The sequence below is a fragment of the Anabrus simplex genome, chromosome 1, assembly GCF_040414725.1.
Source record: "Anabrus simplex isolate iqAnaSimp1 chromosome 1, ASM4041472v1, whole genome shotgun sequence".
NCBI lineage: Eukaryota > Metazoa > Arthropoda > Insecta > Orthoptera > Tettigoniidae > Anabrus > Anabrus simplex.
The window spans coordinates 1,621,484,407-1,621,511,016 of NC_090265.1; the positions used below are offsets into that span (position 1 = coordinate 1,621,484,407).

Below are 26,610 nucleotides of genomic sequence, written 5' to 3' on the forward strand. Positions count from 1 at the left end.
ACCCTGAACCAAGAACTCATTCTACCATCAACTCTCACTGAAGCGAATTGTCAACATAAATGCCTTTGATTGATTTTAATAGTCCCCCAGCATGGTAAACATCTTTTCCCTCCGTACCCTGTCATATGCTTTTTCTAGATCTACAAAACATAAACACATCTGTCTACTCCTTTATTTAAATTTAAGAATTTCATCTTGTGTCCGTATTGAACTGAGAATAACAGAGAAGTAAACCTTTTCAATACAAAATAGGTTATGCTGATTACAACATTTTACTTAGTACTAGTTTTGATGCTGATATGCATCTTCTTCAGCCAATTTTGGGAAAAGGCATTATACATGTGTATAAGACATAGTTAAAATAATACAAGTTACAGCTAAAATGAAAGATTAAACTTCTTTTCATCACAAGTTAAAATCCTGATAGTCACAAGTCAACACTGTGAACACTTTAAAAAGGTCATGATATTCTTTTTCGTTCAAGTTAAAACCTTGAAAGTTCTGGGTTCGACCTTAAGTAACACATTTTTTCATTAGATAAAAAATCTGTCATTTTTGGCTAGTATGTGGTGTGTCTCAAATATTATTACAATATTTTAAGTCCACCTGTTCAATACAATACAATATGATCCACTATTTCATATGGTTAAAATTTTTATACATAATACATAAAAGTCAATGGTACATGTTTCACCCTCCTTTACGGGCATCATCAGCCTATATCAATCTTAAAAATAATACATATGGAGTCATTCTAATCTTATAAATTATAGGGTAAAATGTTGAAAAATGATTTCATAAAACATTATACAATAACATCTAAAACAACAATAATGCACCAAAGTATGTTAAAAGAGAGTAAATTAACTGTTTTTGAAGATTAAAACGTGGTTAAACATGAATTTTGAGAGTTTAAAACTAAAATGGATCCTTTTTTTATAATATCATTAAGACTGTGATGGCCTTGAGTGTAAACACAATCATCAAAAGGGGGATGTTTCTTCAATTCCCATAGTTTGAATCCAAGATGGTAAAATCACTGTCAGTTATTTAAAACGGAAGTGTGAACGTAATAAACATGTTAGAATGTATACGGTTGGTATATCTGAAAGTAGAAAAGAAAATGGAACTTCTTGTAGAGGCGTTGCTAATGATAAAACGTATGTCAAAGCTAGCGGATGTCAGTAATTATGTTGGTAGTCGATTGGATCTAAAAGACAGTCAAGTTGATGTTATAACTCCATTGAAACATTTGTTGGAAGAAATGATCAAGTTTTTCTGAAACAAAATGTTGAAGAAAGTTGGTTAAATAATACCGTACTGTACAAGAGACTTCCCGTACGTCAAAAATGCCTAAGGCGGTACTTACTCGTACGGTGCGTATTAAGTACGTCGGGCTGTTCTAGCAACGCTAGCTTGACTGAGCTTTCTACTTCTAGTATTATAACGGTGTGGCTGAGGCAGTGAAGGACATGGAGGGGGGTAATGGTGGGTGGATCCTTGCGTGCATGTGTTGTTATTGGAGGGCTGTTACGAGCAAGATGGGCGGGCCTAACATTTGACAAGGTGGTGGAAGCTTTAGAACAAGAAGTTCTAAAAGTTTGCAGGATTGTATTATGTTTTGAATTCACCATGCCTAATAACTTTGGAGTTAGCTCATATAAAGGATTTTTTGCTTCCGTGGCATCGTTAAGATTATGATCTTTGTTATAGGCTTGGTCTAAAAAGATGTAAAGATTTTCTAATTCATTCATAAGTTTTCCTTTGCCTATACATTTTAGAGTAGTGAGATCTTTATCAATTGATGTAAACTGATGTCCTGTTTCACTCATGTGTGAGCTCATCGCTGAATATTTGTTGTGCTTTAAGGCATTGTAATGCTCTACATATCTCGTATAAAAGCTGCGCCCAGTCTGTCCAACATAAATAAATCCACACTGAGCACAAGTTAATCTGTAAATACCAGATCTCGAAAAACGGCTGTTTTTATAATTGACTTTATTATGATTAAAAAATATACTTTGATTTGTATTTACTGTTCTGAAAGCAATATTAGTGTCGTATTTCTTCAGTGTGTTGGCTATCTGGTGGATGGCTGGGTTATTGTATGTAAACGTAGCGTAACTAGTTTTTTTAGGTTTATCAGGAATGAGATTCGTAGATAGTTTATATTTAACTTTATTGATTAACTGGTTGATCATTTCAACTTTGAACCCATTAAGCTTAGCCAAGTTCCTTATATAGTTTAGTTCTATTTTTAAGTTGTTAGGGGAGAGTGGGATTTTTAAGGCTCTGTGTATTAAATTATAGAATGACGCTTGTTTTTGAGATTTAGGATAAAGAGGAATTATTTATGGTTATAGGAGATTGTGTGGGTTTTCTGTAGATTTGAAAATCGATAGTATTATTGGTGCGCGTGATCGTTATATCTAAAAAATTTAAGGACTGTTTAACTTCGTCTTCTTTAGTGAATTTTACATTAGGGTCAATTTTATTTAAATTCTCTAAAACTTCGTCGCTGTTAGTAACATTTTTGTCAATAACTGCAAAAGTGTCATCCACAAATCGTAGCCATAAACATATACCTTTTATATGTTCTTTGATTTTCGTGTATTCTATTGAGTCCATGTAAATGTCAGCCACGATGCCGGACAAAGGGTCACCCATGGCTAAGCCATATTTTAAGTAAATTTGACTTACAACCTAACCATATAATGTGTTCCTATGATGTCATAAACATGTACCCAAATATACCTACTAAAGAAACAGTCAAAATTATCTATGACAATATTTCAAAACATAGCAGCCTGAGTAAGCTGGAAATTGATGAATTTATGAAGATCCTGAATTTTGTATTGAATAACAACTTTTTCTCCTTTAATGGTAAGATTTATCAACAGACTGGCTTAGCCATGGGTGACCCTTTGTCCGGCATCTTGGCTGACATTTACATGGACTCAACAGAATACACGAAAATCAAAGAACATATAAAAGGTATATGTTTATGGCTAAGATTTGTGGATGACACTTTTGCAGTTATTGACAAAAATGTTACTAACAGCGACGAAGTTTTAGAGAATTTAAATAAAATTGACCCTAATGTAAAATTCACTAAAGAAGACGAAGTTAAACAGTCCTTAAATTTTTTAGATATAACGATCACGCGCGCCAATAATACTTTCGATTTTCAAATCTACAGAAAACCCACACAATCTCCTATAACCATAAATACTTCCTCTTTACATCCTAAATCTCAAAAACAAGCGTCATTCTATAATTTAATACACAGAGCCTTAAAAATCCCACTCTCCCCTAACAACTTAAAAATAGAACTAATCTATATAAGGAACTTGGCTAAGCTTAATGGGTTCAAAGTTGAAATGATTAACCAGTTAATCAATAAAGTTAAATATAAACTATCCACGAATCTCATTCTTGATAAACCTAAAAAAACTAGTTACGCTACGTTTACATACAATAACCCAGCCATCCACCAGATCGCCAACACACTGAAGAAATACGACACTAATATTGCTTTCAGAACAGTAAATACAAATCAAAGTATATTTTTTAATCATAATAAAGTCAATTATAAAAATAGCCGTTTTTCGAGATCTGGTATTTACAGATTAACTTGTGCTCAGTGTGGATTTAGTTATGTTGGACAGGCTGGGCGCAGCTTTTATACGAGATATGTAGAGCATTACAATGCCTTAAAGCACAACAAATATTCAGCGATGAGCTCACACATGAGTGAAACAGGACATCAGTTTACATCAATTGATAAAGATCTCACTACTCTAAAATGTATAGGCAAAGGAAAACTTATGAATGAATTAGAAAATCTTTACATCTTTTTAGACCAAGCCTATAACAAAGACCATAATCTTAACGATACCATGGAAGCAAAAAATCCTTTATATGAGCTAACTCCAAAGTTATTAGGCATGGTGAATTCAAAACATAATACAATCCTGCAAACTTTTAGAACTTCTTGTTCTAAAGCTTCCACCACCTCGTCAAATGTTAGGCCCGCCCATCTTGCTCGTAACAGCCCTCCAATAACAACACATGCGCGCAAGGATGCACCCACCATTACCCCCCTTCCATGTCCTTCACTGCCTCAGCCACACCGTTATAATACTAGAAGTAGAAAGCTCAGTCAAGCTAGCGTTGCTGGAACAGCCCGACGTACTTAATACGCACCGTACGAGTAAGTACTGCCTTAGGCATTTTTGACGTACGGGAAGTCTCTTGTACAGTAGGGTATTATTTAACCAACTTTCTTCAACATTTTGTTTCAGAAAAACTTGATCATTTCTTCCAACAAATGTTTCAACGGAGTTATAACATCAACTTGACTGTCTTTTAGATCCAATCGACTACCAACATAATTACTGACATCCGCTAGCTTTGACATATGTTTTATCATTAGCAACGCCTCTACAAGAAGTTCCATTTTCTTTTCTACTTTCAGATATACCAACCGTATACATTCTAACATGTTTATTACGTTCACACTTCCGTTTTAAATAACTGACAGTGATTTTACCATCTTGGATTCAAACTATGGGAATTGAAGAAACATCCCCCTTTTGATGATTGTGTTTACACTCAAGGCCATCACAGTCTTAATGATATTCTTCTTCTTCTTCTTCTTTTATGACCACATAGGATCACTTTAGTCAGTCCGTCGTTCAGGTCTCTTTGAAGGGATTGTTCGGGCTTTGCGGTCCTCCCAGTACTTCTTCAGACGCTCCGATCTTCGTGCCCTTTCCTCAGTTGAAAATGTGCGTGTTGTTGGTTTGTTTTGTGTAAGGGTAAAGCGGAGGTTTGTATTCTTGAGTTTTGTATTCAATTTTATCTTATTTTTGGTGTCTTCTGTTGTAAGGCCTATTTCCTTCAGATCCTCTCTTACTTCTCTGATCCATTTACATCCTGTTGTGGTATTTTTTGAGACGAGATTGTGTTGTACTAGTTGTTTCAGAAGTCTTGAGTCCTGCATCCTCATGATATGTCCAAAGAATCCTAGTCTCCTCTTACGCATAGTATCTGTAATGGGTTCTAGCTCTTTGTACACGACTTTGTTAGGTATTAACCGCCACTGTCCATCTTTCTGATATTTTTTGTTGATACAGGTTCTTCCAATCCTCCTTTCAATTTTCTGAAGTCTGTCAGTCTTTGATTGTTTATTCAGGTAAAAGAGTGTTTCTGCTGCATATGTAGCTTCCGGTTTTATAACTGTGTTGTAGTGTTTTATTTTTGTATTTATTGATAGACATTTCTTTTTGTAGATATCCCATGTTAATTTTTGTGCTTTAGCTAATCTATTTGTTCTTACTTGGATTGAGATTTTTTCATTTAAGTTATGTGTTATTACTTCTCCAAGATATTTAAACTGAGTTACTATTTTGATTTTATTACCATTTATGGTGACTTCTTTTAGCTGTGTTGGTTTTTGGGGCATAATTTCTGTTTTTTCAAATGATATTTTGAGGCCAATTTTATTTGCAATGTTTTGAAGTTTTGATATCTGGGTTTTTGCTTCTTTTATGTCCACTGCTAGTAATGCTAAATCGTCAGCAAAACCCAGGCAATTTGTTTTGATTTTTCGGCCAATCTTTATTTTGGGGGGACATTTTCTAAACCATTCCCTCATTACCATTTCTAGAGCACAGTTAAATAATAGTGGTGAGAGCCCATCTCCCTGCCGTAGTCCAGTTTTAATTTCAAATGTCTCTGATGTTTCACCCCTAAACTTCATTTTTGACTTGGTATTGGTGAGAGTCAATTTTATCATGTTTATTAATTTGGGGTGTAGTCCAAGGTGTCTTAAAATTTTAAACAGAGATTCTCTATGGATGCAATCATAAGCTTTCTTGAAATCTACAAATGTTATCACCATATCTCTGTTTCTTCTCCTGTTATAGTCCATTATCAACTTAAGACTCATGATCTGATCAGGACAGCTCCTCCAGGGTCTGAAACCTCCTTGATATTCTCCTAGTTCTTTCTCAAGTTGTAAACTTATCCTATTAAGGATGATTATTGAAAATATTTTGTATGTTATGTCTAGGAGAGAGATTCCCCTGTAGTTATTAGGGTCGGTTTTGTCCCCTTTTTTGTGCAGAGGATGAATGAGGGCTGTTGTCCAGTGTTCTGGTAGTTCTTCTTTAATCCAGATAGAGACAAGTTGTTGATGGAGGGCAACTTTTGCTGAGGTTCCTGCATATTTCCAGATTTCCGCAAAGGTCTGATCTTCTCCTGGCGCTTTGTAGTTTTTTAATTTATTCAGAGCTTGGTAGACTTCCTTTATTGTGGGGGGATTGATGTTTTCTGGTGATGTTTTTATCGGGGTGTTGGTGTCCAAATGAAGGAGTTCTGTAGGTTCCTCACAATTTAAAAGCTTGTTGAAATGTTTAGCCAGAATTTCTGCATTGTCTTTATTGTTATGGGCCAGCTTACCATCTTCATCCTTCATCAGTAGGGTCGGGGGTTCATATTTTTGGAGCTGCTTTCTGAAGGTTTTGTAGTAGTCCCTTGATTTAGTTTTACTGAACTGTTCTTCAATTAACTGCAGGGTGTCCTTATGATGTTGTCTTTTTATTCTTCTTAAGACTTGGGTAGTTTCTTTTCTCTGTTTTACTAGCTTTTGATAGGATATTTCTGTCTTTTGGGACTGATGTAATAGCCATGCCTGATGTCTTTTCTCCACTGTTTCATCACATTCACTGTTCCACCATTGGTGTTTTTTACGTGGTTTAATTGGAGCTAGGTCTTCTGCAATTTGTTTAAGGTTGTGTACTAAGTCTTCAAGTTTGTCTGTGATTTTTATTTTTTCAGTTGCTTTCTGGTAATTTTTGTTGTTGATTAGCTGGGTAGGATCTATTTTTCTTTTAGTTTTAAGGGCTTGCTTTTGTTGTCTCCTCTGGGGAGTGAGTTTAATTTTAATTTTAACTACGTAGTGATCTGAACCTGTGTCTATTCCCCGGAGGACTTTGACGTTATAGATCTCTTTGTGGTGGTATTTGTCCATGCAGACGTGGTCCAGTTGCCATTCTCCTTTAGTGTAGTCAGGGTGTTTCCATGTTTTGAGTTTTTGAGGTTTCCTCTTAAAACATGTAGATTTTGAGATTAAATTATGGTTTCTACACAGGTCAACTAGTCTCTCTCCATTTTTATTTGTTTTCTTGTGTGCTGGCCATTTTCCGATGATGTCACGGTATTTTCTTTCTCTGCCTAGTTGAGCGTTGAAGTCGCCTATTAATAATTTTATATGGTGTTTGGGGATGTTATCTATGGTCTGGTCCAATAGGTCCCAAAATTCTCCTGTTTCCTCCTGGTCTTTTGAGGAGTTGTTTTTATCATTAGTGGGAGCATGGGCATTTATTATAGTATAGATTTTATTAGATGCCTTTAAGGTGAGCGTTGAGAGTCGTGGAGACTGTGATCTGAATTCTTGAACTGAGTTTATTATTTTAAGGCTGACCAAAAATCCTGTTCCAAATTGTGGGACATTCTTCATCACTCTCTTCCCGGGTATACCTTTATAAAGTCTGTACCCTTGAGATTCCAAGGCATCCTGGTCAGTGTTTCTAATTTCCTGTAATCCCATGATAAGAATTTTGTGTTGGTCCATTATGTTGGTGATCACTTTTAGTTTACCGGTTTGCATGAGTGAGTTTATGTTATGTGTAGAGAAGTATGTTATCTGCTTTGGTTTGATTCTTGATTTTGTCTCATTCGTGTATGTAGTACTGGGGTATTTCCGTGCCTCCGACTTCACGGTATCTTTCAGGTGGCAGCCCACCGTATCCGAATGCTGCCTTCTCTGAACTCTTGGTTCAGCCGGTGGTGTATTCCTTAAAAGACCTTCCATGGTTGACTGTCAAGGTGTCACCTGTGTGGGACTAGGTCCCGAATTACAACTCTGGATGTGATCCAGTGAGGTGATAATGAGGCCGCTCCTCTGGAGTACAGACGCCTTGTGCAGCCGCCCCTAACCTGGAGAACAGACGCTGCATAATGGATTCCAGTGGCATTTCCTCCACTGTGGGGACCATCACCCCACCCAAAGGGGCTCATTCGCCTGAAGCCGTTGGCCCCCTTAGGGAGTCAGGTTATTTCCCGCCGCCCAACACTCGGCGTTGGCAATTTTACAGCTGGGTGCCAGACCAGCAAACCCTCCTCCTTTCTCATTCCGGACTTGGGACCGGACAATGGCGGATATTATAAAAAAAGGATCCATTTTAGTTTTAAACTCTTAAAATTCATGTTTAACCACGTTTTAATCTTCAAAAACAGTTAATTTACTCTCTTTTAACATACTTTGGTGCATTATCGTTGTTTTAGATGTTATTGTATAATGTTTTACGAAATCATTTTTCAACATTTTACCCTATAATTTATAAGATTAGAATGACTCCATATGTATTATTTTTAAGATTGATATAGGCTGATGATGCCCGTAAAGGAGGGTGAAACATGTACCATTGACTTTTATGTATTATGTATAAAAATTTTAACCATATGAAATAGTGGATCATATTGTATTGTATTGAACAGGTGGACTTAAAATATTGTAATAATATTTGAGACATACGTCAACTTCAATACGGAACCAAAATGAGAATAGTTACTTGTAACTTAGTATGCGGTGGTCGAATTACGTAAGAAATTCCTCTGTAAAGGATCAAAATCAATCTTGAAAACCATGTGAACAGTCACTTGCATTCAGATATCCAAGATTGTCAAATCTGATGAGGTGGAAACCATGTTACAACAAAATCCACAAGGAATTTTCACAGTTTAATGCGGACCTGAAGCATGGAAAAGAAAAATGGCTTTTAGAATTTAATCGAAAGAAGAATGGAAAGAAATTAAGTACCGTATGAGAGACTCACCTTGTAGGCCCTGTTATGTGACATGCATGCTGAGAGGAAAGAACTGGAGTAATGACAAGCTTGGGTAAGGGAAGCAATGTGAGGTGAGGTAGGAGGGGAGAGGGAAGAGGGGTGGATGGAAAGGCATGAGGAGCAGGAAAGGGAGGGGATCTAGGGAGGTTGATGTGGAGGAGGCACGTAGCATAAGAGAGTATTACGCATTATACGAAAGACTGAGGTGTTATTTGGAATATCAATGTTTTTATGAAACATAATAAGAAAATCAAATAAGATCTTTGGTTTTTTGGAAATATCATTTAAATTTAATCCTGAATTTAAAGTGTATGTAACAATTTTCGGTAGTGTCAAGCAAGGGACCTTTATTTAGAACCTCTAATACCTCTATATCTTGATTTATCTCAGTAAAAGTACATTTGAGTTCTTTCATATGTTGGCCCACTGCCAAAACTCTGTTATGTTTTATAGCATTAACATGTTCTTCATATCTGATTTTAATGCTACGTCCAGTTTGACCTACATATGAGCAGCTACAGTCCTTGCAACAAAACTTGTAGACTCCTGAATTTGAAAAGAATTTCACTTATTTATTGAGGTAGACTTATGTAATATCTCCAAACTTCTGTTGTTAGTACGAAAGGATATATTAACATTGTGCTTTTTGAAGATGTTAGTGACGTTATAAACGTTTTCATTAAAAGTGAAGGTTGAAAACATAATAGAACTGGGTTTTTCTCTTGGCAAGGTAGTTTATAAGCGGTACTTGAATTTGTTACTATTCTTTCGATAAATGTATCTTTGAAGCCATTAAATTTAGCTATAGAACAGATAATGTTTAATTCCTTCTTAAGATTAGCCTTGGACATGGGAATCTTGAACCCACGGTCTACTAGGCTATTGTATGTGGCGTTTTTGTATGTTAGAGGATGTAGTGAGTCTTGCCGTATAGTAGTCGCTTTTTGGGTCAGTTTTCTATAAATACAACCTGTGACAATAAATTTTGGTGAATGAAGTCAAAATGGTCAAACTGGCAACACACAACGCTGTACCTGCGTAGCAGCAGGTTTTGATCACCTGCTCCCACATATGTTCAGTTGAGCAGCGTGTGTGTGCCATGTAAGACCTGTTTGACACAGTGCGTGTTTAGTGCGTTGGTTCTGAACTGCAAACAGGAACATGAATCACTTGACTGACGATCAGAATTCGACACGTTTAGAGGCTTCAGACGATTTTGTCAAAACGGTGGATGCGACACCAAATTTCTTGAACTGTATTGTCACTGACGATGAAACCTGGTGTCTCAGGTATGACCCTGAAACGAAACGGCAAAGCATGGAATGGCGTTCTCCGAGATTCCCTCGTCGGAGAAAGGTCAGAGCCAAAAAGTCGCACATCAAAACAATGCTCATCACCTTTTTCGATAGTCAAGGCATATTACAAGTAACAACTCTCATTATTGTTCCGTATTGAAGATGACGCTAGGCAAAGATATCAAGGATAATTTAATAAAAAACCACCTATTGAGTATTGAATATGTGGTTTTTTATTAAATTATCCTTGATATCTTTGCCTAACGTCAAGGCATATCTACAAGGAATTTCTACCTGAGGGAACGACGTTGAATGCTGCACGGTACATTGAAATTTTGACCTGTTTCTTGAAAAGTCTACGCAGGGTACGACCCCAGTACTCACAACAAGGTTCATGGTTTTTTGTCCATGACAACGCTCACCCACACACAGCCATTATCATCAAACAGTTCATGGCAGAAAAGGGGATGGTGCAACTTGAACATCCCCCATACTCGCCAGATCTCAATCCTCCAGACTTCTTCCTATTCCCATGACTCAAACTCGCTTTGAAAGGAAAGAGATTTGACGATATTCCTGACATCCAGCGAAACCTGACGACGCTTTTGAACATCGTCCCAAAGGAAGCCTTCTTGCAAAGTTTCCAGGACATATATCGCCGATCTCAGCAGTGCATAGTTATGGGAGGGGACTATTTCAAAGGACAGTAGAGTCACTGTCGTGCATTGTTCATCTATGTTGATACAGTAGTACAGGACTATTCACCAAACATTATTGTTTAGAGTGTTGATTAGTGACTATCAGAATTTTAACTTGTGATTACAGGGCGTTTTATGTTTCATTTTAGCTGTAACTTGTATTATTTTAACTATGCCTTCAAGTGTAATGTTATAATGAATTGTGTATTTAAAAATGTATATACATATGCATAATGCCTTTTACCAAGATTGGCTGAAGATGACGCATATCAACATCAAAACTAGCACCAAGTTAAATGTTGTAATCAACATAACATATTTTGTATTGAAAAGGTGGACCTTTTACAGTAAGTTTACTTCGCTGTCTATTCCTCTCGTAGCATTTTTCAATTACCTGGCGCATACTGAAAATCGGATCCTGACAACTCCTCTGTGGTCTGAAACCACACTGGTTTTCATCCAACTTCCTCTCAACGATTGATCGCACCCTCCCTTCCAAGATGCCAGTGAATACTTTGCCTGGTATACTAATCAGTGAGATACCTCGATAGTTGTTGCAATCCTTCCTGTTCCCTTGCTTATAGATAGGTGCAATTACTGCTTTTGTCCAATTTGAAGGCTTCTTACCAACACTCCATGCTAATCTTACTACTCTATGAAGCCATTTCATCCCTGCCTTCTCACTATACTTCACCACTTCAGGTCTAATTTCATCTATTCCTGCTGCTTTATGACAATGGAGTTTATTTACCATCCTTTCCACTTCCTCATGCAAAATTTCACCAACATCATTTTCCTCCTCCCCATGAGCTTGGTTGTTCGCAGCACCACTGGGAAGATTTCCTTTTACGTTGAGAAGATGTTCAAAATATTCCCTCCACCTCTCCAGTGATTCCCTGGGATCTATTATGAGTTCACCTGAATTACCCAAAACACTGTTCATTTCCTTTTTCCCTCTCTTCCTAAGATTCTTTATTACTGTCCAGAAAGGTTTCCCTATTGCTTGCATAGCCTTTCCAGGTCATTACTAAAATCTTTCCATACCTTTTTTTTTTGGATTTAACAACTATTTGTTTCGCTCTGTTTCATTCATCTACATACAATTCCCTGTCTGCATTGGCCCTTGTTTGGAGCCATTCGCGATAAGCCTTCTTTTTACATTTATAAGCTGCTGTCACTTCAGCATTCCACCAAGATGTTCACTTTCTGGTCTATAAGCAGGCAAGAGCTTGTTGTCTCTTATTAGGAGGTGTGATGTTGCTAAGTACATGTAGATAATGGATTGGGATGAAACGCAGCAAGCCAGAGATATTATGCATTGTCTATTGGAGTTACATATCAAACGTTTGGCAATGTGAACTCCTTAACCCCACACCTGTGCAGTATTCAGCAGAAGAATAAACCAGGGCCAAGGCAGTTCGTTGTCCTTAAGGTGTTGACATCAGCACTGCATGATGTCCCAGCTAGCCTCCTCAGTAAATTACTCCAGCTCTTTAATTGTGTAGCCATTTTTTCAAGGTGGCTTTAGTAAGTCAGAGATCTATCCTGTGTACACACCTAACCCTAATATACTCCTGTAAAATAGGGTTCCAACTATTAGGATATTCAATAAATAAGTATCTTGCAGTGCTATTGTGCTTCAAATAGTGGTTTCTGAAGTCAGTCCTAGGCTGGTAGTTTGCCTGTAAGTTTCTGAGGTAAAATGTGGCTACTTCAGATTTTGATGGACTTGGCTGGAAGCACCACATCTGGAAGTAGTCATTCATCTTCTGAAGGTCTTCAACCAGTAGGCCTGTATCATTAGCATATGTGAATTTCTGGGGTACAGTTTTGGGTATACAGGTTAAAAAGAGTAGTTTATGGAATTATTTTGTTCCTGGCATTCTCAGTGAAGACCTAGATTATTCTGAGACTCGTGAGGGAACACATACATGTGTTTCACTCGGATTCGGTTGAAATTTGGTAGGAATATTCGTGGGAGGCAGTAGAATGCTTAGGTGAAAACTGCATGTCCCCAGCGCAAGTTTAAACACCAAAATAGAACAAATAAATAGTCATAAAATTAGAAGTGCCGCGGGAGTATCGGGGTTTGGCGGAGAGGTAGGAAGGAGCGAAGCAGCGGACGTGAGCCAACGGGGCTCTGTCGAGCTGCGCCGGCAGCCAGGCAGCGTATAATTAGCGCGTTCCCCTTAACTTCCCGATTAGATGTGCAAAACGTAAGTATGAATACAGCACATGAAACAAGTGTACAAAGGACGATGTTTGAACAACGATGCCAATAAGGTTTGAAGAATTCACGCCCGAGTTCTTGTTACTCGTTGTAATTAGTGCAATAGTGATTGTTTACAAAAAAATGTACAAGGCACAGATACTGTGTGCACCATGCACATCTTACAGCGCTGTCGCTTTCACAAGTATTACATTGATTATAGGAAGGCTCTTCTTTGAAACAATAATCGACTGGATTAACAAATTGTGGAGGTTTCTTGTTAACGTAGGCACATTTGTACCAACTGTACTGCCACATGCTACGAAAATGCGGAGAGGAGAACTGGTTGTGCGTCAAAGATTGCACTTTTAAAATGTTGTTCCTTAAATGTACCTTGATGTCTAACGAGTTTAACAAAATTAAATGGTACAAAATACGTATAAATTGCTACCAAATGAGGAAGCCCGAAACATCTAATGGCTGGATAAGTCCAGTGGCTCCTTTCGGAATTGTTTGAACATTAATGATTTTCTTACTCCCAATTTTAGCATTTAAAATAATTTCTTCTTTCTGTTCGGTGCAGGAATCAAGAACTAAAACACTGTACTCTGGTACTAGCTCACAGTAAACATCCCGTAACCATTTCTGTACAAGTTCTTTGGTCAGTTTTCCAGACTTTGAAGGCAATGTGTACACATTTGGTGCGGTAAATAGTTTTGTTTTTGTTTTTTTGTTTTTTCTATATTAGGACCAAATTTGCCATTTTTTTCTTTCAACACCACTAGCAACTTCGGCAGGAGTTGTCCATCTGCCAAAATTATTGACTGTATTGTGTAGCTATGAGTTAGTGAATTTATAGATTGTGCTTCCGCTAATACGACTTTTTCTCCTCGTTCATTATGGGTCCTGCCAGAATGGAACTCTTTATGAAAACCAGACTGATCAGTATTAAACACGCACTCTGGGCCGTGACTTTCTATTAATTGCAACACTTCTTGAACAAACAGTGTCGCGTTACAATTAGTATCTTCTTGTTCAAACTGGTACTTTTTAGATACGAATTTGCAAATTTTTCTTGATCCAATTTTGAATTTCTTTTTAAAACTAATTACCCAGGAATGAGGCGCTTGAAACGTGTCGTAGTTAACTAGACAAGCGTACTTTAAGGCCCATTTTTTAAATATTTATATCGTGAACAATTTTGTTTCGTTGTCTACTTTCTTCGAACTTTTGATAAGTCTTCTTCGTAACAAATTTATTTTTTTCTCCCATTGTGCCACCGTTTTCCAGTTGTTGCTCCCACCTTTAAAGCTCTTGCCAGAACTTTAATTTACAAAACCTGTGTTTCACTGATGCAAAGCTCCTCTGTTTCCCACCTTTGTTTCGCCAATATTCGAAGATCTTCTTCTTATAAGTTATTGGGATTAGGCATCGTTCAGCCGTTGTTGTGGATGCAGGGTTAGGAAGAACATTTTTGTAGGCGAGGTCAAATAACGGTGTTTCAATATTGTCTTCCTCGAAATCAAAGTCATCATCTGACATATCCAATGTGCCATCCAGTTCCACTGTCATATCAGTATCCAAAACCCTCAACAACAATAAAGGTGTTTTAATTTGTTCCACCTATTCAATACTTTTTATTTTCACTTATAGTGGTTACATAAATAGACTCTTAGTTAAATGGGACATGTTTCGCCCTCAATTAAGGGCATCTTCAGCCTAAAAACAATCATCAAGAGTACAACTAATATTAAAAGTGAAAGCTAAAAGTTTAGCCAGTTATTAAAATTCGGAACATAAAAATGTGAAAAATGATACAATATATAAAGATGCTAATGGAAAACTGTCTATGATTAAACTATAAGCTTGTCGGAGACTAAAACTTCTTCCATTAAAATTCTAATTAAAAACAGTTCATTTAAAATATTAGTGGAAAACCAAAGTGGTAATAAAATAAAGCCAACGACATGAGGGCGTGAACACAAGCATAAGCATGATTGTCATAAATACAATCTTTCCAAGGCCGCTGATGAAATTCGTCAGCATAAAGTGAGACAGAAGCATCTGGTGAAAAATTGTAAGTGGCCCTTAGCACCGGTAGGTAATACAATTGGCTGAAACCTTGCCAGGAAATGTCAGTAGATGCAGAAATAATGTTTTATGTTAGTGACTCAGAGCCAACAGACGGGCAGCAACCAACACAACAGTAGATAACAAATAACAACTTCCACTAACATAAAACATTATTTCTGCATCTATTGACATTTCCTGGCAAGGTTTCAGCCAATTGTATTACCTACCGGTGCTAAGGGCCACTTACAATTTTTCACCAGATGCTTCTGTCTCACTTTATGCTGACGAATTTCATCAGCGGCCTTGGAAAGATTGTATTTATGACAATCATGCTTATGCTTGTGTTCACGCCCTCATGTCGTTGGCTTTATTTTATTACCACTTTGGTTTTCCACTAATATTATAAATGAACTGTTTTTAATTAGAATTTTAATGGAAGAAGTTTTAGTCTCCGACAAGCTTATAGTTTAATCATAGACAGTTTTCCATTAGCATCTTTATATATTGTATCATTTTTCACATTTTTATGTTCCAAATTATAATAACTGGCTAAACATTTAGCTTTCACTTTTAATATTAGTTGTACTCTTGATAATTGTTTTTAGGCTGAAGATGCCCTTAATTGAGAGCGAAACATGTCCCATTTAACTAAGAGTCTATTTATGTAACCACTATAAGTGAAAATAAAAGTATTGAATAGGTGGAACAAATTAAAACACCTTTATTGTTGTTGAACTGTAAATTTTCAATACGGACCTAAAATGAGGTTTATAACATGTAATCCAAAACCCTGTCGGCAATTAGACCTGTAAAACAGAGACAAGAACGCAATTCCTGTGAACGCTTGTTTTTCTCGTAAAAGTAAATATATATAAATACATTGATCTACTTACGATATAATTCCAATCCCAAATTCCTTTCATCTTCAGAAAATGGGGTATCTTTTTTGTCACACTCTGCAAAACAATTCTGAAGGTACACTACTACATTCCACGGATTGAATGACTTCTGTAGTGGGCGTTTTTTTCTATCTAGGTGTAAAAAAATCAATTATTACCATACGTGGTTAAAGTAAATATACAGTCACCATTCATAAAAATGACTGTAAGAACGTCAGATTTTACCTGTCATTGTAAGAATGTTGTCTCATCGGACGACTAATCAGTGTGCATCTCTTGATCTGCTTTGACGTTTCTAATCGGGAAGATACAAGGTATGTGTGAAGTGTGATGTAGTAAAGAAGAGTGGCCAGGAGGGTGGGAGTGGGTAGTCGTTCATTTGACTCGAGCGATCAGCCCGACTGTACGCTGCTCACGTCCGCTGCTTCGCTCCTCCCTCCCTCTCCGCCACACCCAGATACTCCCGCGGCACTTCTAATTTTACAACTATTTATTTGTTCTATTTTGGCGTTTAAACTTGCGCTGGGGACATGCAGTTTTCACCTAAGCATTCTACCGCCTCCCAAGAATATTCCTACCAAATTTCAACCGAATCTGAGTGAAACACATGTATGTGTTCCCTCGTCAGTGTGTTGCCAATGAACATACTGTTTTGGCATGGAACTGTCTTGATAAGTGTACAAAGAAGTCCTTCTCTCCATGCAGTATTCTAAGCTGCTGAAAGATCTAGGAAGACAGAGATATTTCTTCATTTCTTCTTAAAACTGGTCTTGAGGTAAGAAGTTAAGGGAATGATTTGACTGGATCAGTATCGCTTCAGAAGTTTCCAGCTTGTTCTACAGAAATGAGAAGTTCAATAGCAGGAGCTATCAAGTTTAGTATAAGCCTTTCTAGCACTTTATAGGTGAGACACGAGAAAGTGGTAGGTTTGCAACTTTGAAGATCCTTTCCTGGCTTTATTGGTCTTTCTGAATACTGGAGGTAGATGTCCCTGACTGGACTATACTGCTGAAGGAGGAGGCAAACCATTGTTTGGTTGCTGGACCACAGTTGAGAAGTTCTAGATTCGTCCCACCAAAACCTGCTGCTTTGCATTCTGTAGAGAATCCAGCCCCATGTTGTACTTCTTCCAGAGAGAATGCTTGTGAATAACAAGGGTGCAGGTGAACATCTTGTTTTAACTGTCTAAGTTCTGATTGAATATGTCTGGTGAATCTTTTGTGTCTAAGTTGTCCTGGATATGGAAACAAGGTGGTTTCTACATTGACACAGATATGCTTTCTTAGAAGTGTCGGTGTTGAATCCAATTTTCAGATGAGAGATAGTGCTTTTCTGCTTGAGTGTGTGAAATTAAGTTTTCAAGAGTTAGAGTCCATTTTCTCTCCTAGTGCTGTCCAGGGATTTTAATAATTCTACTGCCTTCTCATAACTACAACCTTGCTCACACTCAGTATTTAAGCAAGATGTTTCCTCACTCTGGCTAGGCACATAATCTTTGTGAAACCTTCTTGGGTTAGTTATCATATTCCCATGCGGAATTTCATTTGATGATTTCATTGGAGTGGCTACTTGTTCATACAGTGGAGTTTGGATTTCATCATAATATGACTTGAGCAGAATGTGCTACCTGCCCATTATCAGGAGGATTATTCGTATAACTAATTTCTACTAAACTGTTATATAGAGTGAGTAAGCATTATTCCCCCTCACTAAGTTCACATTTGGAGAGCACAATTGACATGACTTACTTCTCAGAACACATAAGGAGATATATTATTTTAAATATGTATCTCACTTGACCAACAGTGCTGGAAATCCTGTCAATATAATCTGAAATCTTTTAAATAAACTTGATTTGAACTGTTTGCTTAGTTGTTATGGACCCTATTCAATAATTTAATAGGTGGCAATATTCTGAACCTACAGTGTACCAGCACTATTTAATTTGTACTCAAATCTATGCCTCCTTCCTAACAACAATGGGGAGCTCATCAATAACTTTATTTTTCTATTACAGGTTCAATCGTGTTGATGGATGGCAATGGGGTACTCAGAGTGAAAAATACAGCTATGACAGTCATGGCTTGCTGTCTGAGATAACTTCACCACAAGATGGAACAACTCAGTTTGCTTACAATGAACTAAATATGGTAAGTAAACTTTTCTACTGTAGGGAAACCTATTTTTGTTTCTTTTATTGAACGGTATAACCGTTACATCCATTACGGAGAAAATGCTGTAATTTCAGCTAGTCCATTAGCGGAGAGGTGCCAGCCCCACCAATGGTTTTACTTCCTTCAGGCTAGCAACCCGTAGGAAGGTCATTTGATTGCTTTCAAGTCTTGTAAAAAGAAAAATGCAAGACCGTAACGGGACACATGGCCCAATACTTGGAAGGATGATGATGATGATGATGATGATGATGATGATGATGATGATGATGATGATGATGATGATTTCAATACTATCCCCTATTCAAGATGGAAAAAGAAGAATAGAATGGAAGAATATATAACCTAGGTAAAAACACAATTGACTCTTGTGTTTTTTAATAGGAAGATAATTAATTTCAGCCACTGGTTAGAGTTGGAAAGGTTGTAGAGGTAGTTACATCGTCAAATATTTAATAAAACTGATCATGATGTGTGATGTATGGGTAGAAGGTTTTATGTGTTGATGCCATTTTTGATACCAAAATTCTTAATGGATAGACTCAACAAATGAATACCATGGGACTTAAAATAGCAAGGAATACTTGTGATACAATCTAGTGATTTATTCTCTGGAAAATTAACCTGAATTCCATAAAGAGTATCAAATGACTGCATACTGGTGGCAAATTTTGTTGCTCTATGATACAACATGGAACTTAAAATAACAAGGAAGATCTATTATACAATCTAGCAGTTTGACCAAACTCCATGGAGATTAGAGAGGTACATGACTAAACTGTTTGTTGGTGCAGGGCGTATAGCACTTATTCATAACCACTCGGAATGGAAGAAAAGCACAGTTACGTGCATCATATTTTCATAATGTGTCATTTGTAAATGAATAAATCAACTGACTGCAACCAGATTACCTTCAAGACTGAATTCTGAACACATGTAAGTAACTTTTAAAACAATCCTCAATTATTTCCTCTTGACACTATATTTACCACAGCCATACATTGCAGCAATTGGAAAATCTTCTTCGAATCTTTCATCTCAACTTCATCAATGCTTTCACAGTTTGAAAAGATGTGCAAAGTTAATGAACATGTATCAATAATTCACAATAAATTTTATAAGTTACCATACTGCTAAAGAACAAATGTAATTCAATTTCTATTTATGATGTATTCTCATGTGTTTGTAGATATAATGTTACATTCTATTACCACAACAGTTCATGTGTATTATTTACTTACCTTGAACTTTGCACAATCGTTGATAGGGATATTAATGAACAACATGATACATTGTGAGTGGAGCCCGCGGGAAACTGCTAGTTCTCTATAAAACTGTTGACATGCTCTCGGTACCCTTAACAGCTTTACTCGGTATTCGCAGAATATATTTATTATTTTGTACTGTCTATATACTAATTCTTCATTCTAAATACTACCAAATTTATTTTATTTTGTTACATAATTTTTATATCCCCAATCATTGTACAGTATAAGTGGGTAAGGTTATAAATAATATATATAACTTTCTTTGCAGCTTTCACACATTACTTTACCAAGCCAGCGACGATTCACCTTGCTCTATGATGAAGATGGAGGCCTGCGCCATGTTTCTCTTCCAAGTAACACCCGTCATTCATTTTCTTGTCAGCCATCACTTGGATTTCTCAGAATGACTTATATCCCACCTGGAAGTGCTCGTGCATACATTCAGCACTATGCTCATTCTGGTGCACTGTTACAAACTGTGTTTCCAGGAGATGGAGCGAGAGTACTTTATAGGTACCATAGTTCAGGACAGTTAGCTGAGGTAAGGATATAGAAATATCACTCATTATCACATTCTGAAGACTTTTGGTTTAATCAATTATTTAATATTACTTGTATTCACTTTGAATCTAAAAAAATGTTCTTATTACTTTTGTCAAAATAGTGCAAACGCTTTCAACAAAAGACATCTTTATTTCCACCACATATTCATTTGAATCTTCTGCAACATTGTGTGCCTACTCAGTCCTAAATTAAATGGTATCATTTGATAAAACATCATTAGCAACAAAGTTCCTCTCATACTCAGAATCAATACCCTGATCATATGTAATTGTTTCAGGAAGTATTCTGAATTCATCTAGAATTATTGACTCCAGCTTCCTGATTATTGTTTGTTCTACCACAAAATTTACAGATCAAGTTACTTTATTCTCCAGTGCCAGTAGTATAATAATTTTGTTTATAATTCAATCATCGGCGGCTACAACTTGTATTCAAGTAAACATATTCTTCAGCAGTTTACATTTTCACACTCACAAAGCTTTGTGAATATCTTTCATATGACTTAGTAGCCCAATCTTGGCATGAAACATACCTCCACACAGATCACATGAAATGGTTGGTGAGGAGGGCAGAACTTTGCTTGGCGGAACTTCCGTGCTTGTTATTTATCGTCTTCACTTCACCGTAATTCCTCTTCAAACACCAAAACTCATGTAGAAACAGTGTGGCGCCAAAGTGTGTGGTTCTCAGCAAGCATGTCCCAGGATTGACTGTTAATACTAGCTCTTTTCATAGTATACTTTAGCTGATCCTTGAAATGCCTCAAAGAGGCTCCATGAGGTCTTGTGCCAGAACAGAGTTCACCATACAGAAATTAGTGAGGAAGCCTTGTTTCACTCATGCAATGGACGTGCCCTATCCATCTGAAATAGTGACCAATGATGGTAGTCTCAATGCTTATAGTATGTGCTTTCTCAAGAACTGCAAGGTTGGTGACCCGGTTCTTCCATTTGATGTTCAAGCTGGATCTCAGTTTTTGCAAATGGAAACGCTCTAGCTTTTTGATATCCTGACAGTAGAGTGTCCACGTTTCACAACTGTAAAGCAGTGTTGATAGCAGTTAGTATTTGTTGAGAGAATACTTCCTAAATATAAAAGGTGGTCTACCTGCTCCAGTGGAGTATCCGCAATTGAGATATTGAATGGTGGGAGGTTCGATCCAGGTGCAGGCTGTGAGAGTATTTTGGTTTTCTGAACATAAATGGAAAGACCAAAACAATCACAAGCACTCTTGAAACAACTGATTGTCTATTGCAGCTCCTCAGGTATGAGAGCAGGTGCAGCATCACCATCTGTATACTGCAATTCTGTAACAGAGGAAATCTTAGTAAGCTCTTGGGAGCAAAGTCTAACCAGATTGAACAGTCCCCAGTCGAAGCGATATCTGACCTTTACACCTTGGTTGTCTGTAGATGTTCCATATAGCATGGCAGCTAGATAAAGAGTGAAGAGTGTTGGAGCAAGTACACATCCTTGTTTCAATCCACGACTGATCAGAAATGGATCAGAGATAATATTTTGATGAACGACCTGCCTAGACATGTTATCATGAAGAGCCTTGACTAGATCTACAAAATGCTGTAGACAGCCAAAGTGTTTCATTACTGTCCACATAGCTGGTCTTGAGACTGAATTGAAAACCTTTTCCAAATCATAGAACACTAGGTATAAAGGAGTCTGTTGCGCTCAGATTTTTCCTGCATTCAGTAATGACAAGTAAATAAAAAAATAATTGTAGTCAGATACTGAATCAGAAACCATGGGAAATGGCTGAGTAGCATAGTAGGTAGTTTTGAAAGTTAGGATATGAATTATCATTCTAAAATATGGTATTTACTATCCTTTTTCTTAACACATCAGATCCATGAAGTTGGATATAAGCTGGTGCTTTAATAGGCTGTAATAGGATTCTGGTATACAACACTTTGGAGTCTCCAATGATTATTATTATTAACTTTATTGGCCACATTGGACCACTTGAGTCTTCCATGTACACCTTTTCTTTGAAAGTTGTACTGTTTGATTCTTCTTATGTGCCCAGTACTTCTTCATTCATTCTGATCACAGTGTTCTTAATTCATCTGAAATCTCTACAGGCCTTCTTGTGCATCATTTCAGTTGAAAATTTGTTTTTCTTAAGAAGGGTGGTAATTTCATTCTTGTTCTCTGCATCTGTAATTTCGAGTCCAACTGTTTCGAGATCCTCCTGAATTTCTTTGATCCAGTGCCTTCCTGTCTTCTTTGCCAGATTTCTCATCACTAGTTGGTATTTAGAAAGGTGAAGATGAAAGATGAAGGATGATTTTATGAAATTGTGAAGGAGGCTTTCTGTCTTATTTCATCCTAGTTGTTCAGGACTGGGAGTAGGCATTTCCTCCATATCCTGCAAACATTATGGAGTCTCCAATACAAACAAACACTGGATAATGCTCAAGATTTTGTAGACCACCCATATATTAAATGGCATGATTGCAGTAGATATGAATACACAGCAGTTGAGTTACAGGTGTTTGTCACTTATTAGGAATCCTAGAAGATAGTTCTTTTCACTGTGATTTCACTAGTTGTCGTAAAATCCTGTTTTCTGGTAATCGTAAGATGTGGAAGAAATAAGAGATTCTTTTCTTCTTCATTGTGCTGGTAACTGGGTCAATCTCTCGATAGACAGTTTCATTGGGGAGGATTCTCCAGACTCCTTCAACCTGGTACTTTTTATTTATACAAGTTCTAATCATTCTTTTTTCAGTTTCGAGAAGCTGATCAGTTCTTCTTTCATTTTTAATTTGGAACAAGGTTTTGCAAGCGTAAGTGGCTTCAGGCAAAGTTAAAATTTTTTAGTGTTGGATCCTAGTGTCTATCGACAAGCATTTATTGTTTAAGTTGACTAGGTTAGAAATTGTGCTTTTTTCATTTTGTTGGTTCTATTTACCCATGTTGCTTTCTCGCTTAAGTTGTGCATAATGATTTCTCCAAGGTATTTAAATTGTAGGACTATGTTAATTTTTTGATCATTTATGATGACTTTGTTCATGTCAAGGGGTTTCATTGACATGATCTCAGTTTTCTCAAAGGATATTTGTAATCCTATTTTTTAATGCAATTTTCTGGAGACTGGTGATCTGAGCATGGACTTCTTCCATATCAAGGGCTAAAAGAGCTAAATCATCTGCAAACCCTAGGCAGTTTGTCCTTATTGAGGGTTTTGCTCCAATTTTGATTTTAGGTGGGTTTTCTTTTTGCCAAATTTTCATGATGTAATCTGGAGCCACATTGAAGCGCAATGGGAATAATGCGTCACTTTGTCTGAGGTAATTGTGTTGGTTAAAAAGTTAGTTCAATAATTTTTGTTAATTTAGGATGAAGGCCATATGATCTGAGGATTTTTACAAGAGTGGGTCTGTGTGTACTATCATAAGCCTTTTTGAAATCTATGAATGAAATAAACAGCTGTTTATTTCTGTATTTGTAATATTCCATTATTAGTTTATTAGTTTCAGGCTGAGAATTTGGTCTGGTCACCTTGTGTATTGGCGAAATCCTCCTTGGTATTCTCCAAGTTGTGGTTCCAGAATGTTTTTTTTTCCTGTTGTAAATTATGCAATTGTAACAGGAGGATTTATCCTCATCTCAAAGTGACACCTTAGACTGTATTTATTGTAAAAGCATTTGACATTTCTCCCCTGAACTTTACCTTTGTTCTTGCAGGAGAAAATTTTGTAAGTGCAGTCCAAAACGGTTATTCCTCTGTAATTGTCTGGATTAGTTTTATCTCCTTTTTTGAATAATGGATGGATTATGCCTGAGGTCCAGTGTTCTGGGATTTTCTCTGTGAACCACATTTTGGCTAGATGCTGATGTAAATTTATGATTGTTGGTTTGCCTGCATGTTTCCAGATTTCTGCGAAGACTAGGTCTTCACCACATCCCTTATAATTTTTTTAGTTCCTTAATTGTGAATTCTACCTCATTGATAGTTGGAGGATTTGTTAGATCTGGGATGGTTAAAATGGGTGTGTCAGTATTTACTTCCAACGTTTCCAGTGGGTTATTGCAATTTAAAGTTTATTGAATGTCTCCGCAAGGATCTCTGCATTTTCTTGATTACTATGGGCTAACCTTCCTGATTTATCTCTCAGCATTAATATTGGAGGCTCATAATTTTTAAGGTATTTGCCAAAGATTTTATATTAATCTCGTGATTGTTTTTCGTTAAAACTCTCCTCTATCCTTTGTAAGGTATTTTTAAGATGTTTGCATTTGGGTTGATGATTTTATGGGTTGAATTTCTAAATTAGATTTGTCTGATTTTTGGGTTTGATGATTTATCCAAGCTTGGTGTCTTCTCTCAATTGCCTGGTCACATTCTTCATCCCACTATTCATGTTTTTTCCTAGGATTTCTGGGAGCTAACTCTTCTGCTGTCGATTTTAGTTTGGTGGTCAGTTCTTCTAATGTATTGGTTTTGACAGATCCTTCTCCTGTTTTTCTATAGTACTCCCTAATATTTATTAAGGTAGTAGGGTCAAATTTTTTCTATTTTTATTTGGAGGTCTTTTCTTAACGCTTGGAGTTAATTTTATTTTGATTTTAACAACATAGTGATCTGACCCTGAATCTTCCCCCTCTAGGACTTTGACATTGTAGATTTCACGATGGTAAAATTTATTCATGCAAACTTGGTCCAGTTGCCATTCACCTCTACCGAGCCCGATAGCTGCAGTTGCTTAAGTGCGGCCAGTATCCAGTATTCGTAAGTGCTATCTGTGTCGGTGCGACATAAAGCAAATTGTATTTAAAAAAATAAAAATTAAAAAAATCACCTTTTCAGAAATCGGGATGTTTCCAAGTTTTTAATTTGTGAGGTTTTCTTTTAAAGTATGTTGATTTTCCGATAAGATTGTGGTTTCTGCATAATTCAACCAATATTTGACTGTTTTGATTCGTCCTCTTATGTGCTGGCCATTTTCCAGTGAAATCGCCAAGGTAACGTGTGATGGAGGTATGTTGATTAAAGTTTGATCCAGGAGATCCCAGAATTTTTGTGCTTCTTCTTTAACCTTTAGAGTGTTATTTTTCTGATTAGTGGGAGCATGTACATTGACAGTTGTGTAGATTTTATTTGCAGATTTCAGAGTTAGTGTTGCAAGTTTGGGGGATCGAGATTTAAATTCCATGACTGAATCTGTGATTTTGAGATTTATTAGAAATCCATTACCAAACTGCAGATAGTTTTTCATCACTCGTTTTCCAGGGCTTCCTTTATATACTCTTGTGATTCTATTGGGTCTTGATCAATATTCCTTATTTCTTGAAGGGCCATGATTAGAATTTTATGTTTGTCCATGATGTCAGTGACAATCTTTAATTTTCCAATTTGGCACAGAGAGTTAACATTATGTGTCGAGAAGAAAGAGATTTGTTTATGTTTAATTCTTTGAAGTTTTTGTGTAGATGCTGGCTGTTGAGTTTTCAGATGCTCTGATCCATCATAATCTTCCGAATGACAGCCCACCGCATCCGAATGATGTCTTTTCTGCAATATATAATTGCAGTCGGTGGAATTCTTCTTCAAAAGACTTTCATGGTCGACATGACTTATTGTGTTTGTGTAATTTTGAAATCTAGATGACATGACCTATGAAAAAGAACCATTCCAACACTAGGTAGTAGTCTGTTGTTCTCGCATTTTTCCTGAATTCAGTAATGACAAGTAAATAATGAAAATAATTGTAGTCAGATACTGAATCAAAAATACATGCTGCTCTCACTTCATCATTACACCAAGATGTTCATTTCTTTTCCTGTATTTACACAAATTGTTCCTAGGCATTCTCTTGCTGTTTCTACTACAGCATCCCTGTATGCCACCCATTCTCTGTCTATAACCTGAACCTGCTTAGTGTGTATTCTTCGGAACTTTTCACTAATCATATCCATGTACTTCTGTCCAATTTCCTCATCCTAGAGATTTTCTACCATTATTGGTCTGCAGACATACTTCACTTCCTCTATCCTAGGCCTAGAGATACTTAGTTCTCTACAGATCAGGTAGTGGTCTGTATCATCAAAAACTCCCTGGAATACCTGCATATTCCTAACAGATTTCCTGAATTCAAAGTCTGTTATGATACAGTCTATTATGGATCTGATGCCCCTACCCTCCCATGTGTAGCAGTGAATAGCCTCATACTTGAAGAATGAATTCATAACTTTTAATCCCATACCAGCACAGAAGGCCGATTCCTATTAGCTTCCATATCATCTCCTAATTTATCATCACCTTCTCATATACTTCACTTCTATTTCCAACTCTTGCATTGAAATCACCCATTAGCACTAGCACTTGCTGTTGATTCTGACTATGATGTCATTCAGTGCTTCACAAAACTTGTCAACTTCATCCTCATTATCTCCCCTTACCTGAATATCATTAACCCTTAACACATCCAGATACATATTCTTTGTTGACTCAGCCAGTTCTGCTTTCTTTTATCCATAATCCACATTAATATTGATAG

At 36.8% G+C, this 26,610-nt stretch overlaps 1 protein-coding gene across 1 annotated transcript in view; it reads left to right on the plus strand.

Annotated features, from left to right (window-relative positions):
- Ten-a (tenascin accessory) overlaps positions 1–26,610 on the plus strand; it is a 596,228-nt gene that overhangs the window by 472,328 nt on the left and 97,290 nt on the right. The window contains exons 26-27 of the mRNA XM_068225631.1: positions 18,107–18,239; positions 19,797–20,069. Of these exons, the coding sequence (XP_068081732.1) occupies positions 18,107–18,239; positions 19,797–20,069 (406 nt within the window). The remainder of the gene's footprint in view (positions 1–18,106; positions 18,240–19,796; positions 20,070–26,610) is intronic.